This window comes from Tachysurus fulvidraco, chromosome 5, assembly GCF_022655615.1.
Source record: "Tachysurus fulvidraco isolate hzauxx_2018 chromosome 5, HZAU_PFXX_2.0, whole genome shotgun sequence".
Classification (NCBI taxonomy): Eukaryota; Metazoa; Chordata; class Actinopteri; order Siluriformes; family Bagridae; genus Tachysurus; species Tachysurus fulvidraco.
The window spans coordinates 3,920,818-3,939,563 of NC_062522.1; the positions used below are offsets into that span (position 1 = coordinate 3,920,818).

The window sequence follows — 18,746 nt, forward strand, 5'->3', positions numbered from 1 at the left end:
AAAGGATACCTTCATTGGGCCTTCATAATACATGCATAGAGGTTATTTATGAAAATCTTTATGTAGCACTATTTAAAAAAAAACAGTCCAATAAATTAAAGCTGAATTCCAGTTCACACTTCCATCACATCTTGTGTCACAGACTGCTTCATTTCAGATTTGCTCGACAGAAAAACAATTGTGTGTATAATAGAAACCTTTCTGATTTGTGTAGAGTGTAAACGTGAGTTACTACAAAAGAATATGCAGTTGATTTTTTTTTTAGATTGCTATAACAATAACTCTCTCAGCAGGTTAGACATTTTTTCTTCGCTGTCAGGTTGCCATGTCTGTTAACAAGCAATGTTAGAAGAAGAACTGGCTTGACTTTATTTGTTTGTTTGTTTGTTTGTTTGTTGGCTGGTTTTCTTTTTTTTCTTCTTTTTACTTAATTAATTATTTTATGCGGGGGCACGGTGACTTAGTGGTTAGCACGTTCGCCTCACACCTCCAGGGTTGGGGGTTCGATTCCCGCCTCTGCCTTGTGTGTGTGTGGAGTTTGCATGTTCTCCCCGTGCCTCGGGGGTTTCCTCCGGGTACTCCGGTTTCCTCCCCCGGACCAAAGACATGCATGGTAGGTTGATTGGCATCTCTGGAAAATTGTCTGTAGTGTGTGTGTGTGAATGAGAGTGTGTGTGCCCTGTGATGGGTTGGCACTCCGTCCAGGGTGTATCCTGCCTCGATGCCCGATGACGCCTGAGGCACAGGCTCCCCGTGACCTGAGAAGTTCGGATAAGCGGTAGATATTGAATGAATGAATGAATTATTTTATGCATGAAGAATTAAATCCTCGTATGGTTTGAAAACACATGACACTTTATGAACAGACATTTAAACGAAGGAGCCGAATTCGTCCTGATCAGCGATCAGTTTCAACGACTCCACAAAGCTCGTGTATATAAACACTCTGCCTTTAAACAGACCGGTTAGTAAGGCAGATGTGGAACGACCGATTCGGCTCAACTGCTCTCTTTATCGGTGACTCGGGATGACAAACAGCGTCTCAGTGAAGGCGTGTGAGATGTGAGTGGTGGCAGGGACGAGTGATTATTCTCACAGAAATGTGCAGGGGGCAGCCGGGGTTCGATCGGCGCAGAGTAAACAGGAGCGTTCGTTCTCTGATGTCCACCATCGACTGTTTGGTTAGAAGCAGTGACTCAGCACAGTGATTACGAGCAGCCGTCAAAAGTCTGTGCTCCAAACCGATCCGCTTACAGACACAGAGATACGAATCGAATGCTGTTTATTTATTTATTTATTAACTGCTACTTCGTTCGGTTTATGAATCGATTTGATTTTGCAAACGGCTCACGATTCGCCACCACAAAGACTTGATTCATTCAATCACTGTCTTTTATGTCTTCACGCCTTTCCCTGCGGTTCATTTGGAGATAAATAATGAAGCCTGTTAAAGACAAGAGATCCATCATGATCGAGAGACAGCCGTCGGCTAAATGAAAGAGCAAAAACGAGGGAATATTAATTCAGTTGATTATAATTAGGGAGGAAATGATTCCATGATGGGACGTAGTTAATCTAAAAAAACTACACGCCTTGCAAGGCTGCCGTTTGAACAAACCGGTTTTTGGCCACACAGGGGAAAGACAGAAAGGCTTCTCTAATATCCCTCTGTCTAATTAAAGACTGAGGGATTGTGGGATTATCGTTGTTTTAAATAGAGCTCATAGCTTATTTACTGCTGCCGAGAGGCAAAGGCTCCCACTGTGGTGCTGCCCCCTATTAAACCCCTCCCCCTTATAGACAAAACCCAATCAGGAAATTTTACTCATACTTCACTAACAATGTGCCATATTTAAAGGATATCTACATTAAGCCTTCATAACGCATCAATGACTTACAATGAAAACCTGGCCCTTTTATGAGCACCTGTGTTAACTAACACTGTACACAAAGCATTCTTATGTATAACCTTCATTACAATCCCTGAATCTCCTCTTTTATGAACATGTTTATGAATTAAATAATAATAAAATGAATATACTATACTATACTAATACTATACTATAATAAATACTATACTATACTATACTAAACTATAATAAATACTATACTATACTAATACTATACTATAATAAATACTATACTATACTATACTAAACTATAATAAATACTATACTATACTAATACTATACTATAATAAATACTATACTATACTATACTAATACTATACTATAATAAATACTATACTATACTATACTAATACTATACTATACTATACTATAATAAATACTATTAAATAAATAAATAATAAATAATAATAAAATAAATACTATACTATACTATAATAAATACTATTAATACTATTTGAAAAATACCTGCATTTGGCTTCATAACATGTTCATAATCATTGCGCGACTACTTGATGACTTAGACCTTCATCATTTATGTAAATCTTAATTAATTAATTAATTAATTAATTAGAACTATTTCAGAGTCCTACATTGGCCCATTATAACATGAATACATGAATTTTACCTGTAATAAATAGCTAAGAAACACTAGTCATAGGATAGCTTCATTAGGACTTCATAACCCATTCATAAGCACTGCATGGATTTTACCTTTTATGATCAGTTTTATTCATTAAAATGATACCTTCCTTAGGCCTTCATAAAACATTCATAAGTTTCAGTTCTCAAACCTTTTTAAAACATTATTTCAAGGTATCTACAGTACATTGGGGCTTCATAACATAATCTTTTAGAAAATACCGCCGTGTCATTTATGTAAATATTACAGAAAAAGTTACGCTATTTCAGGCCACCTACATTGGGCCTTCGTAACACATTCATAAGCCTAAGCAAGAAATCTGACAGCAAAGACACCAAACAGGAAGTGGGCTGGTTCAAGACCCTGTTCTCTGTGATGTCATTCCAACAAGTTGGAGCTGACACTAGAGACCCCTTTCATATTCCTTGAAGAACTATATGTTTACATCAGAACAAGAGAATTAACGTGGCTATAATCCGGAGATGAATCCGCACCTTCTTGGCACCGTCGAGGCGCCCTGGTTTAAATAACTATTATCACCTGCAGTCTCAAAAAAAAAAAAAAAAAAAAGGTCTTTAAAACTTATCTGGATGGAAAAAAGGCATGCAGGAAAAAACCTCTGACCTTCAGTGTCGCTTACTTTAATTAGCCGGGGCTGATAGGGGCAGTTTCCTGAAGCAGCTCTTTTTTAATAAGATAGGGGGAAAGTGCAATAACAGGTGCACACACACACACACACACACACACACACACACACACACACACACACACACACACATATGTACAGCTCCCTATTATGATAATGCATTAACACAGACAGGTTCATCAGAGACAAAGCCCAGGTCGTACATTATAGGGGTTACACTGACTGAATTAGAGCAAGCTGCTGCTTTGGCTTTCACTTCCTCATTATGTTCCTGGAACAGCTTTTTGATACTGCATTATTAACAAGGCCACTCACAATGAGCATCGGAGACACGTATAAGACGAGCATAAGCTCACGATACGGCTCATATGGAATGCGAGCCTCCGGGGAGCTGCAGGGAAGCGCTGGAGTCTCGGAGAGGCTGGGGCTTCTGCAGGGAAATTATTCAACTACTCAATTATTCAATTATTCAACAGAAAGGGAAAGCATGCGGTCGCGAGTTCGACCATCCGGGTGGCGAGAACAAAACTGGTCGTGCTGTAAGGGTGGGAGGGGCTACGCTCCTCTGTCTACTGTATCAATCACAGCAACGCTAGATATTCCTGAGCTCGGGGATGAGGAAGAGGGCAGAGCGTATTACAGTGAAAATATTCTCACAGGGAATTACACTAGGTTCAGACTACAGCGAGGGAACAGATCATGGACCGCGGTGTCGTTATTAACATTAAGTCACTGGACCTTAAAGGTGGGGTGTCTGATTTTTGAAAGCCAACGTTGACATTTGAAATCACCAAAACAAACACGCCCCTAACCCAAACAGGTCCCACTCCTGTATCGATAGCTCCGCCCACACATACGTACATAACCCAGGTGACTAACGGAAAGAAACGTGTCTATATCATAGCTGAAGGGAAGAACAATACGATTGTAGATAAACAAACAAGCAAAAATGCCACACAAGCATAATGATGTAAAGGACAAAGGCATATATTAGTTCTGTGTAACAAAGCAAAACCAACGTTACTCACCTTACTTATCGTAAGCCTTTCTTCTCTTTCTTTCTTTGTTTTTATCCTCCATGTCAATGCTAAAAACGCTTTCTGCTAATGTCACACATGCGCACTGAACACTCTCTCCACTGCAAGCCCCGCCTCTTTCTGCTCATTGGCTACACGTTTGTTTTGATCTCTGTTTATTTTTCGTCCCGACTCAGATTTCTGAAGCATTTCTCAAAAATCCGAGACCTGCCTTTAATAATGTGGAAGTTGTTCGTTAGATGAAACATGTGACTTCTCTGCTAGCAACATCCGCTCCTCAGGAACATTACCGATCCCTTGTATTTCTCAACATCGTTACGTGACCATGTGTATATAACAAGGCGTCATATTTAACAGGATAAAATAATAACTTTCAGTTCATTGATGTCATGCGGCACCAGTTCGCTCCAACACACCACGGTTACTTTTATCGCCTTTGTAGACTATATGGTGCTAATTATCAAAGTGAAAACATTGACATTCCTGTTCTCGCTGAAATTGTGACATGTTCGTCCCCTCGCTGTAATTACGGACTGTATAATAATGTTTGTTTCTGAGTCGTTTCTGAGTCGAAATGGCAGCCAGTCGTAATAGAGTAATGCTAGCGAGCAGGTAATTACACGATACTGTTAAAAAGCACCTGCCATCTGCCCGGTACGCTTTACATCCAGCGCTAACATCACGGTGCCAACGCGGCTAACACAAATTCTCTTACAATCGCATCAACGGCACGTTTCGGCCATTCGTTGACTGAAAAAAAAAACAGTTTGAATCAAATTTGGCTAAGTGACCTTGATAAAGGAAGCGATCGCCACTTAGTGTATATGGCATTACACACACACACACACACACACACACACACACACACACACACACACACACACACACAGAATAATAAAAAAAATTTACAAATGTGAAATATCTCTAAATTGTGAAATTTTTTAGATCTTAAATAATAAAATAATAATAAAATTCATTCATTCATTCATTCATTGTCTACCGCTTATCCGAACTTCTCGGGTCACGGGGAGCCTGTGCCTATCTTAGGCGTCATCGGGGCATCGAGGCAGGATACACCCTGGACGGAGTGCCAACCCACAGGGCACACACACACACACTCTCATTCACTCACACACACACACACACACACACACACACACACACTACGGACAATTTTCCGGAGATGCCAATCAACCTACCATGCATGTCTTTGGACCGGGGGAGGAAACCGGAGTACCCGGAGGAAACCCCCGAGGCACGGGGAGAACATGCAAACTCCACACACACAAGGCGGAGGTGGGAATCGAACCCCCGACCCTGGAGGTGTGAGGCGAACGTGCTAACCACTAAGCCACCGTGTCCCTAATAATAAAATAATTAATAAAATAATTACTTTCATTGACTCCTCAGATTTTCCTCAGGTCCTCATTCTCGATGGAGAAAAGAGAAGTTCCAGGTTTACGACTGTACTGATGATGGTATTGTTTTAGACTCTCACCCGATCGACCCACACGTTACAGAGATTTTGATTACGGATGCCCGAAAGATCGCTAAAATACGATAGAGTCGAACACGACTCGCGATTTTCTTCCATTTAACAGGCTGAAAAATATTCAAACGAATTCCTTAACAAAGTATTTTAAAGAAATTTGAATTCGAGATGTTTTTTTTTTATTCCCTTAATTCCCTAATTTTTTTAAATTTTTTAAGCACTGCCGAATTTCTGAAATCTATTAATGTACAAAACAAAAAGAAAGAAAAAGAAAAACAAGCGCTTCCTAGAGAGGATTATTAAATAAACGGTCGACACTTTGTAGAGGTTTTGTTTGTTAGATTTGAATGTTTTTAGAGTCTTGTGTATGAAACAGCAGATAGAATAAACTGCTTAAATAAACAGTGGGTGTTAAATGAGTCTCGCTGTTCGAACGGAGCTGAGCGTCAGAGCAGATTGCAGCCTGTGTAAAAGACCTAATGTGGAGATGTGTTTAAAGTCAAATGAAGCTCTAACATCAGGCTTTTTTTTTCTAACCACAGACTTCAACACGAGTGGGTTTTATTATACAGATGTAATAAAAACTGCCAATGAATAAAGATATATCAAAAGAATACAAAACAAAAAAAATATTAACATTAATAATTCATTTAACAAATCAATATTTTGTGTGTGTGTGTGTGTGTGTGTGTGTGTGTGTGTGTGTGTGTGTGTGTGTGTGTTTGTGGGTGTATGTGTGATTGTGTGTGTTTGTGTGTGTATGTGTGTGATTGTGTGTGTTTGTATGCGTGTGTGTGTCTGTGAGTGTATGTGAGTGTGTGTGTGTGTGTTTGTGTGACTGTGTTTGTGTGTCTATGTGTACGTGTATGATTGTGTGTGTTTGTGTATGTATGTGAGTGTGTGTGTGATTTTGTGTGTGTGTGTGTGTATGATTTTGTGTATGTGTGTGAGTGTGTGTGTGTGTATGTGTATGTATGTGAGTGTGTTTGTGTGTGTTTGTGTGACTGTGTTGGTGTGTCTATGTGTATGTGTGTGATTGTGTGTGTGTTTGTGTGTATGTGTGTGTGTATGTGGGTATGTGTGTATATATGTGTATGTGTGTGATTGTGTGTGTATGTGTGTATATGTGTGTATGTGTGTATATCAGATTTTACTGCAGACTGTATGTGTGTGTCTTTGTGTGTATATATGTGTGTATGTGTATGATTGTGTGTATATGTGTGTGTGTATGATTGTGTGTATATGTGTGTGTGTATGGGTGTGTGTATGTGTATGATTGTGTGTATATGTGTGTGTGTATGATTGTGTGTATATGTGTGTGTGTATGGGTGTGTGTATGTGTATGATTGTGTGTATATGTGTGTGTATGGGTGTGTGTATGTGTATGATTGTGTGTATATGTGTGTGTGTATGATTGTGTGTATATGTGTGTGTGTATGATTGTGTGTATATGTGTGTGTGTATAGGTGTGTGTATGTGTATGATTGTGTGTATATGTGTGTGTATGGGTGTGTGTATGTGTATGATTGTGTGTATATGTGTGATTGTGTGTGTGTGTATGTGTCTGTATATGTGTGTATGTGTGTGTACGTGTGTGCATGTGTGTGTATGTGTGTGTGATTATATGTGTGTGTGTATGTGTGTGTGTGTACAGTATGTGTGTATGTGTGTACAGTATGTGTGTGTATATGTGTGTACAGTATGATTGTGTGTATATGTGTGATTGTGTGTGTGTGTATGTGTCTGTATATGTGTGTATGTGTGTGTACGTGTGTGCATGTGTGTGTATGTGTGTGTGATTATATGTGTGTGTATGTGTGTGTGTGTACAGTATGTGTGTATGTGTGTACAGTATGTGTGTACAGTATGTGTGTACAGTATGTGTGTGTATATGTGTGTACAGTATGTGTGTATGTGTGTGTACAGTATGTGTGTATGTGTGTGTACAGTATGTGTGTATACAGTATGTGTGTATGTGTGTGTACAGTATGTGTGTGTATGTGTGTGTGTACAGTATGTGTGTATGTGTGTGTATACAGTATGTGTGTGTATGTGTGTGTACAGTATGTGTGTGTATGTGTGTGTATACAGTGTGTGTGTATGTGTGTGTGTGTGTACAGTGTGTGTGTATGTGTGTGTACAGTGTGTGTGTATGTGTGTGTATGTGTGTGTATGTGTGTGTATACAATGTGTGTGTATTTGTGTGTACAGTATGTGTGTATGTGTGTGTACAGTATGTGTGTGTACAGTATGTGTGTGTACAGTATGTGTGTGTATGTGTATGTGTGTGTATGTGTGTGTATACAGTGTGTGTGTATGTGTGTTTATCAGATTCTCTGGACTTCAGGTCTCTGAAAGGTTTTTGCTTCTATTTCCAATAAAAAAAAATCCTGGCCCTTTATTTATTTAATTCTACATTTTAGAGCATATTAATCTCAGTCTCAGTTATTCACTCACATGTTCTCTCTCTCACTCTCTCATACTGTGGAATGTCTCTCCATCTCGCTCTGTTTCATTAAAAACAGCTTGCTACGTGTGGCCTTTTGTTATCGGCCTGCGGTCCGAGCGTCGAACGTAAAATTTTTATCGGATGTTTTAAAGAAAATTGAGTTAGACAGAAAGCTGCAGAGATGGAAAAGTAAAGTAAAAGTCCTCGTCTGAGGCTACGAGCGTCGTTAAAGTTTCCACTTCAGACTAAAATAAAGAATTCCCTGAGAAGTGTCTTGTCTCTGAGTATCGTCTCAGGCGGCTGCAGCCCAGGAGCTTCAGGAAGAACGTCTACGCTTTTATCAGCCTTCTCTGTGACTCTGTAAAGAAATTCACTGACCTGCCATTTTAAAATGTCAGGACACCAGGACAGGTCACTAGTGTGTGTTTCCATAAGTCCAAATCAATGCAGCTGGACGGCTCGAGATAGCAAGTGAGCAGAGGAGATACACTATAAATGTGTGTGTGTGTGTGTGTGTGTGTGTGTGTGTGTGTGTGTGTGTGTGTGTGTGTGTGTGTAAACGTTACTACAGGTTTATGGACAACACACAATGTTCAGGAAGCTTGAACGTAACCTGAACATCTGGAGGAGACACCCAGCTGTTCGGTGCTGACGTCTGACCCGTAACCTTTACATGCTTTCTGTCACTGTGCTTTACTGAGACACAGAGTTATGACAGTCTGCATTATACAAATCTAACCAAACGATAAAAAATAACAAAACGTGGCTAAAAAAGTCTAAATAAATAGTTCAATTAAATGGAATTAGCTGCTAGCATCTGTTGAGTTGTTGTCGCTCTCTTTCTCTCTCTCTCCCTCTCAGTCTCTCTCTCCCTCCATCCCTCCCTCTCTCCCCCTCCCTCCCTCTCTCCCCCTCCCTCCCTATCTCTCTCTCTCTGCCTCTCAGTCTCTCTCTCTCTCTTCCTCTTTCTCTCTCCCTCCCCCCTCTCTCTCACTCTCTCTCTATCTCTCCGTCTCCCCCTCTCTCCCTCTCTCCCCCCTCCCCCCCCTCTCTCACTCTCTCTCTATCTCTCCGTCTCCCCCTCTCTCCCTCTCTCCCCCCTCCCCCCTCTCTCCCTTGCTCTACCCCCCACCCCACCCCCTCTCTCCCCCTCCCACCCTCTCTATATTGTATTATTCCTCGCTCATGGCTGAATCTGAAATGGTGTATATTGGGAGCAGATGGACTTCTGTAACGTCTCACTGTGCTGTGGTTCTGATGGTTGGTGTTCTGATGGAGTCTAATGCATGAGAAGCTCCTGACGCCTCTGACAGAACTCCAGTGAAGTTTTAACTGCTGGAGATGAACGCTCACCAGGCAGCTGGCTTTTACCACGTCGCTTTGAGCCACGCCCAGGAGCCTGAAAAGCCCCGTGTGTCTGGGAGTGAACCAGAGTGAACAGTAGAAACCACACAGAGGTGTTTATCAGACAAGTGTTTATCAGACAAGTGTTTATCAGACAAGTGTTTATCAGACAAGTGTTTATCAGTCAGTGTTTATCAGACAGTGTTTATCAGTCAGTGTTTATCAGAAAGTGTTTATCAGAAAGTGTTTATCAGTCAGTGTTTATCAGTCAGTGTTTATCAGACAAGTGTTTATCAGACAGTGTTTATCAGACAGTGTTTATCAGTCAGTGTTTATGAGACGGTGTTTATCAGTCAGTGTTTATGAGACGGTGTTTATCAGACAGTGTTCATCAGACAAGTGTTTATCAGACAAGTGTTTATCAGACGGTGTTAATCAGACGGTGTTTATCAGACGGTGTTTATGAGACGGTATTTATCAGACAGTGTTTATGAGACAGTGTTTATCAGACAGTGTTTATCAGTCAGTGTTTATGAGACAGTGTTTATGGGTCAGTGTTTATGAGTCAGTGTTTATGAGTCAGTGTTTATCAGACAGTGTTTATCAGTCAGTGTTTATCAGTCAGTGTTTATGAGACAGTGTTTATCAGACAGTGTTTATCAGTCAGTGTTTATCAGACAGTGTTTATCAGACAGTGTTTATGAGACAATGTTTATCAGACAGTGTTTATGAGACAGTGTTTATGAGTCAGTGTGTATCAGTCAGTGTTTATCAGTCATTGTTAATCAGACAGTGTTTATCAGTCAGTGTTTATCAGACAGTGTTTATCAGACAGTGTTTATCAGACAGTGTTTATCAGACTGTTTATCAGACAGTGTTTATCAGACAGTGTTTATCAGTCAGTGTTTATCAGACAGTGTTTATGAGACAGTGTTTATGGGTCAGTGTTTATGAGTCAGTGTTTATGAGTCAGTGTTTATCAGACAGTGTTTATCAGTCAGTGTTTATGAGACAGTGTTTATCAGACAGTGTTTATGAGACAATGTTTATCAGACAGTGTTTATGAGACAGTGTTTATGAGTCAGTGTGTATCAGTCAGTGTTTATCAGTCAGTGTTTATCAGACAGTGTTTATCAGTCAGTGTTTATCAGTCAGTGTTAATCAGACAGTGTTTATCAGACAGTGTTTATCAGACAGTGTTTATGAGACAATGTTTATCAGTCAGTGTTAATCAGACAGTGTTTATCAGACAGTGTTTATCAGACAGTGTTTATCAGACAGTGTTTATCAGATAGTGTTTGAGACAGTGTTTATCAGACAGTGTTTATCAGACAGTGTTTATCAGACAGTGTTTATCAGACAGTGTTTATCAGACAGTGTTTATCAGACAGTGTTTATCAGACAGTGTTTATCAGACAGTGTTTATCAGACAGTGTTTATCAGACAGTGTTTATCAGACAGTGTTTATCAGACAGTGTTTATCAGTCAGAGTTTATCAGACAGTGTTTATCAGACAGTGTTTATCAGACAGTGTTTATCAGACAGTGTTTATCAGTCAGAGTTTATCAGACGCTTCTCCTTCTGATGATCAGTAAACATTGGAGCAAATAAATAAACATAAACATGTTGGCATTTCAATCTGGGTAAGTGTCTACTGAATGTCTACTAGGATAAGAAAATAAAATCACTCTTCATAGCGTTTCAGTGAGGTAACAAACGGCTGTCATTTTTACTGTAAACTGCCCTGAGGTAAACACATCCTATCCATGTTAAACTGCCCTGAGGTAAACACACCCTCTATATATTAAGGTAAACACACCCTCTCCACCTGAGGTAAACACATTCTCTCCATGTTAAACTGCCCTGAGGTAAACACACCCTCTCCATGTTAAACTGTCCTGAGGTAAACACACCCTCTCCATATTAAACTGCCCTGAGGTAAACACATTCTCTCCATGTTAAACTGCCCTGAGGTAAACACACCCTCTCCATGTTAAACTGCCCTCAGGTAAACACACCCTCTCCATATTAAACTGCCCTGAGGTAAACACACCCTCTCCATGTTAAACTGCCCTCAGGTAAACACACCCTCTCCATATTAAACTGCCCTCAGGTAAACACACCCTCTCCATATTAAACTGCCCTCAGGTAAACACACCCTCTCCATATTAAACTGCCCTCAGGTAAACACACCCTCTTCATATTAAACTGCCCTCAGGTAAACACACCCTCTCCATATTAAACTGCCCTCAGGTAAACACACCCTCTCCATATTAAACTGCCCTCAGGTAAACACACCCTCTTCATATTAAACTGCCCTGAGGTAAACACACCCTCTCCATATTAAACTGCCCTCAGGTAAACACACCCCTCTCCATATTAAACTGCCCTCAGGTAAACACACCCTCTTCATATTAAACTGCCCTGAGGTAAACACACCCCTCTCCATATTAAACTGCCCTGAGGTAAACACACCCCTCTCCATATTAAACTGCCCTGAGGTAAACACACCCTCTCCATGTTAAACTGCCCTGAGGTAAACACACCCTCTCCATATTAAACTGCCCTGAGGTAAACACACCCTCTCCATGTTAAACTGCCCTCAGGTAAACACACCCCTCTCCATATTAAACTGCCCTCAGGTAAACACACCCTCTCCATATTAAACTGCCCTGAGGTAAACACACCCTCTCCATATTAAACTGCCCTCAGGTAAACACACCCTCTTCATATTAAACTGCCCTGAGGTAAACACACCCCTCTCCATATTAAACTGCCCTGAGGTAAACACACCCCTCTCCATATTAAACTGCCCTCAGGTAAACACACCCTCTCCATATTAAACTGCCCTGAGGTAAACACACCCCTCTCCATATTAAACTGCCCTCAGGTAAACACACCCTCTCCATATTAAACTGCCCTGAGGTAAACACACCCTCTCCATATTAAACTGCCCTGAGGTAAACACACCCTCTCCATATTAAACTGCCCTGAGGTAAACACACCCCTCTCCATATTAAACTGCCCTGAGGTAAACACACCCCTCTCCATATTAAACTGCCCTGAGGTAAACACACCCTCTCCATATTAAACTGCCCTGAGGTAAACACACCCCTCTCCATATTAAACTGCCCTGAGGTAAACACACCCCTCTCCATATTAAACTGCCCTGAGGTAAACACACCCCTCTCCATATTAAACTGCCCTGAGGTAAACACACCCCTCTCCATATTAAACTGCCCTGAGGTAAAGCAGTCCTTCATTCACTTTTTCATAAACTTAAAAAAAAACGTGTCAAGAAAACGTGTTTGAATTTTCTTCACAAAAATGTATGTTTTCATGTTTCCAGTAACTCTCTGTAACCTTTTCTGTTTCTTTTCCATTTATTTTATGAAAGAACAAGAAAGACAAGAAGAGAAAGAACAGAGAAAACCCAGTTAAGCTGATTATGAACAAACACTTGGAGCATCTCAAGAGAGCAGAAATGGGTTTGAGATCAACATTTACTGAACATTTGTGTGGAGAAAAAAAAATCTATCTATCTATCTATCTATCTATCTATCTATCTATCTATCTATCTATCTATCTATCTATCTATCTATCTATCTATCTATCTAATCATCCATCCATCAATATCCATCCATCCACCTGTTTACTTTCACATGAGCTTCATATTAACACCACTGTGGACTGAGACATGATAAAGACGTTCAATCATCAACATGGACGCAATAAAACAGGAAACTCCGTTTTTTTGCTTCTGGGAAAAAGACTTACTCAGAATTGTGTATTTTTGTGTAAATCTTTTCTAAATTAAAATGCCACTTTGTGTAAGATTCACATGTAAATAATAATCAGTGGAAATGGAATAAAGGTATTTTGTGCTGATGTTATTATAGTGTTAAATATAAACGTCGTCTCATCGCCGCTTCCGCTATGGTCTGGAACGCATCTCTAAACATAACTGTTTATTAATTTACTCTTCAATTCGTTTCATTTCTATTATTTTCTTCCGTATCTCTTTGATCATCTGTACGTTGACGGCTGTGACGGTTCTTCACAGACGACATGAACGAACTCAACAGCATTAAAAAGAATAATTATTTTTTAAAGACCACATTTCGGACCGTATATATGATGACACGAGAGCTGTGATTGATTTAAAAGGTAAAGTTTGCTGACACAAATTAAACTCCGTAATTAGAGATTGTTTTAGATCGGTTTGATTTTCTAAAAGCTTCACGCTTGACTTTTTTTAGCCTCATTAAAATAAACCCCTTCATCTTAAGTGCATCGTTTCAAATAATTTGTCATCTCGTAAATCTAAAACGCTCCACGGTTCAATTTTCAGCTAGGATTAAAAGCAGGAGAAATGACAGGTGATGTCATCTCAGGATAAAGAAGCTGGTGTGATACATGTCAGCTGGAGGCAGAGGACAGTCGCTCAGCTGGAGAGTGATGGATGGAGTGAGAGCTGAGAAAGACGACTCACACGGCAGATCAGATATGATCACCGGGTCCAACCACACGAACAGATTAATTAATACCAACATTTAGCTCCACAGAATGAAACAGTGCAGTCACGTGCGCGAGGGTTTCGCCAGGACGTCCTCTAGCCAACGTGTCAGACTCGTTACGGCTCTTCGGGAAAGACGAATAGAAGTTTAAACTCATTCTTCTGTTTTATTTCTATAGTAATTTTAACACTGGACACTGAAGAGAAATGATCGAACCACACAGTCACCAAGAGGATGGAAGAGGACTGATGTAACTGTTGAGGTTTAGAACTGCACTCTTTCTATCAGGAAGCTTCTATCTATCCATCCATCCATCCGTCTGTCTGTCTGTCTGTCTGTCTGTCTCTCTCCCATCCCTACATCCATCCTGCCAGCCATCCATATTCAATTGCATTATCTATCTATCTATCTATCTATCTATCTATCTATCTATCTATCTATCTATCTATCTATCTATCTATCTATCTATCCATCTGTCCATCTCTCCCCAACCCTCCATCAATCCATCCATCCATCCATCCATCCATCCATCCATCCATCCATATTCTTATCTATCTATCTATCTATCTATCTATCTATCTATCTATCTATCTATCTATCTATCTATCTATCTATCTGTCCATCTCTCCCCAACCCTCCATCCTTCCATCCATCCAACCATATTCTTATCTATCTCATAATTACATTATCTATCTATCTATCTATCTATCTATCTATCTATCTATCTATCTATCTATCTATCTATAAATATGCACCAGGGATAATTGGCTTCAATTGCAGTAGATCCATCCATCCATCCATCAATCCATCCATCCATCACCCATCCATCCCTCAGCATGTAAGCAGCAGTGATTATCTGTTGATCATTTGTTCGTATAGAATCAGAAAAGTTTTTACTTGTTATTGCTGTTGTGTCTTGTTTATTGAGCTGTTGTATAAACAGTGTGTTTGGATGGCGGTGATCAGCTCCAGCACTCGAACCTACAGTCGGATCACAGCCTCGCAGACATCCAGCACAAAACTGAATACTGTGACATTGTGACGTTGTGTAAGTACAGAATCTCTGGAGTTCCTGTTTAGTGGTAAAGCTATGAGGCAGCTCATGACTTATCCAGAACCTCACAAATAACTAGCTTTGTGAATCTGTAATGCCAAGGTCAAATTTAACACCACCACAATCAGGTGAAGTGGTGAGAAGCGACAGGGGATAAAGGCAGAGGACTAGGAGACTCACCTTTGACGATTAACTGGATGAGTTTAGGCCGCGGGTTGCGCTCGCTCTGTATCGAGCAGGTGTAGAAGCCTTCGTCTGTGACGTCCACTTTCTGTATCTGTAGACTGTACTCATGTTTGTTGCCAGTGTTCGATACGATGGATACGCGAGGATCCACTGACCACTTATCGTTTCCTGCGAATATGATACTGGAGCGGTTTAACCACGCCCCTTTCGAGATCCCATCCAACAGGTAGCACCTGAAAGAGCAAAGAACTCCTATTAATCTTAATACAGCACAGTACATCTCACACTCCGATAATAATATCATCTCCCCGTGATCACAGACGTTTCTACACATTACATGTCATGATTCACCGGTTTGATTTGGTTTAATTAACATTCTTTTAGTTTGTCATTAAAATAATTCATTCATTATATAAACTAAGCGGACAAAGAAACTCAACAAGGAAAACGGCTACAGAATTTAAAAAGCAAATAAAAATTGAACAAAGATGACATAAGATTATTGTGATTTACAGAATATTCATTCATTCATTATCTACCGCTTATCCGAACTTCTCGGGTCACGGGGAGCCTGTGCCTATCTCAGGCGTCATCGGGCATCGAGGCAGGATACACCCTGGACGGAGTGCCAACCCATCACAGGGCACACACACACTCTCATTCACACACACACTCACACACTACGGACAATTTTCCAGAGATGCCAATCAACCTACCATGCATGTCTTTGGACCGGGGGAGGAAACCGGAGTACCCGGAGGAAACCCCCGAGGCACGGGGAGAACCTGCAAACTCCACACACACAAGGCGGAGGCGGGAATCGAACCCCCAACCCTGGAGGTGTGAGGCAAACATGCTAACCACTAAGCCACCGTGACCCCCTTTTACAGAATAAATCAATTAAATCTATATATATATCTTTGCTTGTTTGAACTGATTAAAAATCGGACGGAAATAGGTTTATTTAACAAGAGGAAAAGAAGGGAGAAAAAAAAAGCACTAAAACATCCACACCGGTGCATCACGACACACTGTGAGTGTTCCAAAGCTTTCCACAAAAGCTTCATAAATGTGTCTTAAAACATCACCATATCACTGACTGTACAGTATATTTATTACACAACATGTAAACATGTGGTTACTATAGAAACGGTTAGGTTTCATCATCAGGAGCCCTTTGATATAAACCTGTCCTTCATGTTCCAGCTAAAGCTAAACTAAGGCACGCCGTCTGACCAATCAGAGCAAAGAATTCGGCTGTGCTCTGGTCTGTTTCAGAATTCTGATGAACCATAAGGATCTTTTCCAGCGTTCCTCCAGAGCGCCTCAGTGAACACGAGGTCTTTATCAAACAAAAGTCTGAAACAGATTAAGTTTGAATCATCTCTGGTACGGATGAGCAAACAAAGCTGTGTTTAATGTAGCCGGCTGAATCATTCCAGCATATACACACACACATAAATGCACACACACACACACACACACACACACACACACACACACACACACACACACACACACACAAATGCACACACATACACAGCAAATCAGATCTACTCAAAGAACTTCATCCACCACTTCAGGCAAGAACATCTTCCTCTCAAAGCCACCACTGTTCCAACAGATGCCAGAGAAACACCATGAGAAATAAATCTCACAGTTGTAGGAAACTTATCAAAGAAAGGGTGGAGTGTTAGGGGCGGAGTCACCTCTATCACATCATCAAAGAAAGGGTGGAGTGTTAGGGGTGGAGTCACCTCTATCACATCATCAAATACAGTGTGGAGTGTTAGGGGTGGAGTCACCTCTACCACATCATCAAAGACAGTGTGGAGTGTTAGGGGTGGAGTCACCTCTATCACATCATCAAAGACAGTGTGGAGTGTTAGGGGTGGAGTCACCTCTATCACATCATCAAAGAAAGGGTGGAGTGTTAGGGGTGGAGTCACCTCGATCACGTAATCAACAATAGGGTGGAACGTTAAAGACGGAGTCAATGTTATCACCTCATCAACAACAGAGTGGAGCATTGGGGCGGAGTCACCTATCACCTTTTCAACAACAGGGTGGAACACTAGGGGCGGAGTCACCTATCACCTTTTCAATGACAGGGTGGAGCGTTAGGGGCGGAGTCAGCTCTATAACCTGTAAGTGAGATCTGAGTGAGATTACAAAAATTTGAGTGAAATTTGTGAGAAATTAGTGAGACAGTAAAATTTAAAAGACTTGAGTGAGATTTAAGATATATGAGTGAGATGAAGAGAGTGAGATTTAAGAGACTTGAGTGAGACTTGAGTGAGATTTAAGAGACTTGAGTGATATTTAAGATATATGAGTGAGACTTGAGTGAGACTTGAGTGAGATTTAAGAGACTTGAGTGATATTTAAGATATATGAGTGAGACTTGAGTGAGATTAAAGATACTTGAGTGATATTTAAGATATATGAGTGAGACTTGAGTGAGATTTAAGAGACTTGAGTGAGATTTAAGAGATATGTGTGAGACTTGAGTGAGATTTAAGAGATATGAGTGAGACGTGAGTGAGATTAAAGAGACTTGAGTGAGATTTAAGAGATATGAGTGAGACTTGAGTGAGATTTAAGAGACTTGAGTGAGATTTAAGAGATATGAGTGAGACGTGAGTGAGATTTAAGAGACTTGAGTGAGATGTAGGAGATATAAGTGAGACTTGAGCGACAATTAAGATATTTGAGTGCCATCTAATTGAGATCTGAGTGAGACGTGATTGAGATTTGTTTTTTTACCCGTTGCATTCTCTCTCTTCATTAGATGAATAACAGATTGCATAGTGAGCTTTACAGTCTGAAGCACTACACGATTACAGGAGGAAATGTATCTCTGAAATGTATTTTTGAAGCTAACGCTAATTACAGAGCTTCAGTTATTAACACATTCAGACAGGGCTTTTGTGACCTGAGCTGCTTTTGATATCTCAGTGCGAAGTCATCGTTACAACGCGGAGCAAACGGATTTGTTTGACCCAGATTTTTTTTTCACGGCTCAGTGATTCGCTAAAAAAGTAAATATGTTGCCTGGCATGAGCTCTGAGGAGATGTTCACCAAGCACAGTTTAACACACGGAGTCCTGCGGAACAGATGGTCATGAGGAGCTGAAGACTCAGCGCAGGAAATAGAGAGAGAGAGAGAGAGAGAGACAGAGACAGAGAGTAAGAGTGAGAGAAAGAGAGAAAAAGAGAGTGAGAGAGACAGAAAGAAAAAGAGAGTGAGAGAGACAGAGAGAAACAGAGAGCGAGAGACAGACACTTCCTTTCATTTATTCATCTATATTTACTTAAATCCTTTCTTTCTTTCTTTCTTTCTTTCATTCTTTCTTTCTTTCTTGTTCCTTACGTCCTTTCTCACATCCTTCCTACCTTTTTTCCCTATATTTGATTTTCTGCCCTTCCTTCCTTCTTTCCTTCCTTACTTCCTCTCTTCAGCCCCCTACA

At 40.5% G+C, this 18,746-nt stretch overlaps 1 protein-coding gene across 2 annotated transcripts in view; it reads right to left on the reverse strand.

Annotated features, from left to right (window-relative positions):
• negr1 (neuronal growth regulator 1) overlaps nt 1–18,746 on the reverse strand; it is a 208,937-nt gene that overhangs the window by 140,784 nt on the left and 49,407 nt on the right. For both annotated transcript variants that reach the window (XM_027138690.2, XM_047813391.1), the window contains exon 2: nt 15,270–15,508. In XM_027138690.2, the coding sequence (XP_026994491.1) occupies nt 15,270–15,508 (239 nt within the window). The remainder of the gene's footprint in view (nt 1–15,269; nt 15,509–18,746) is intronic.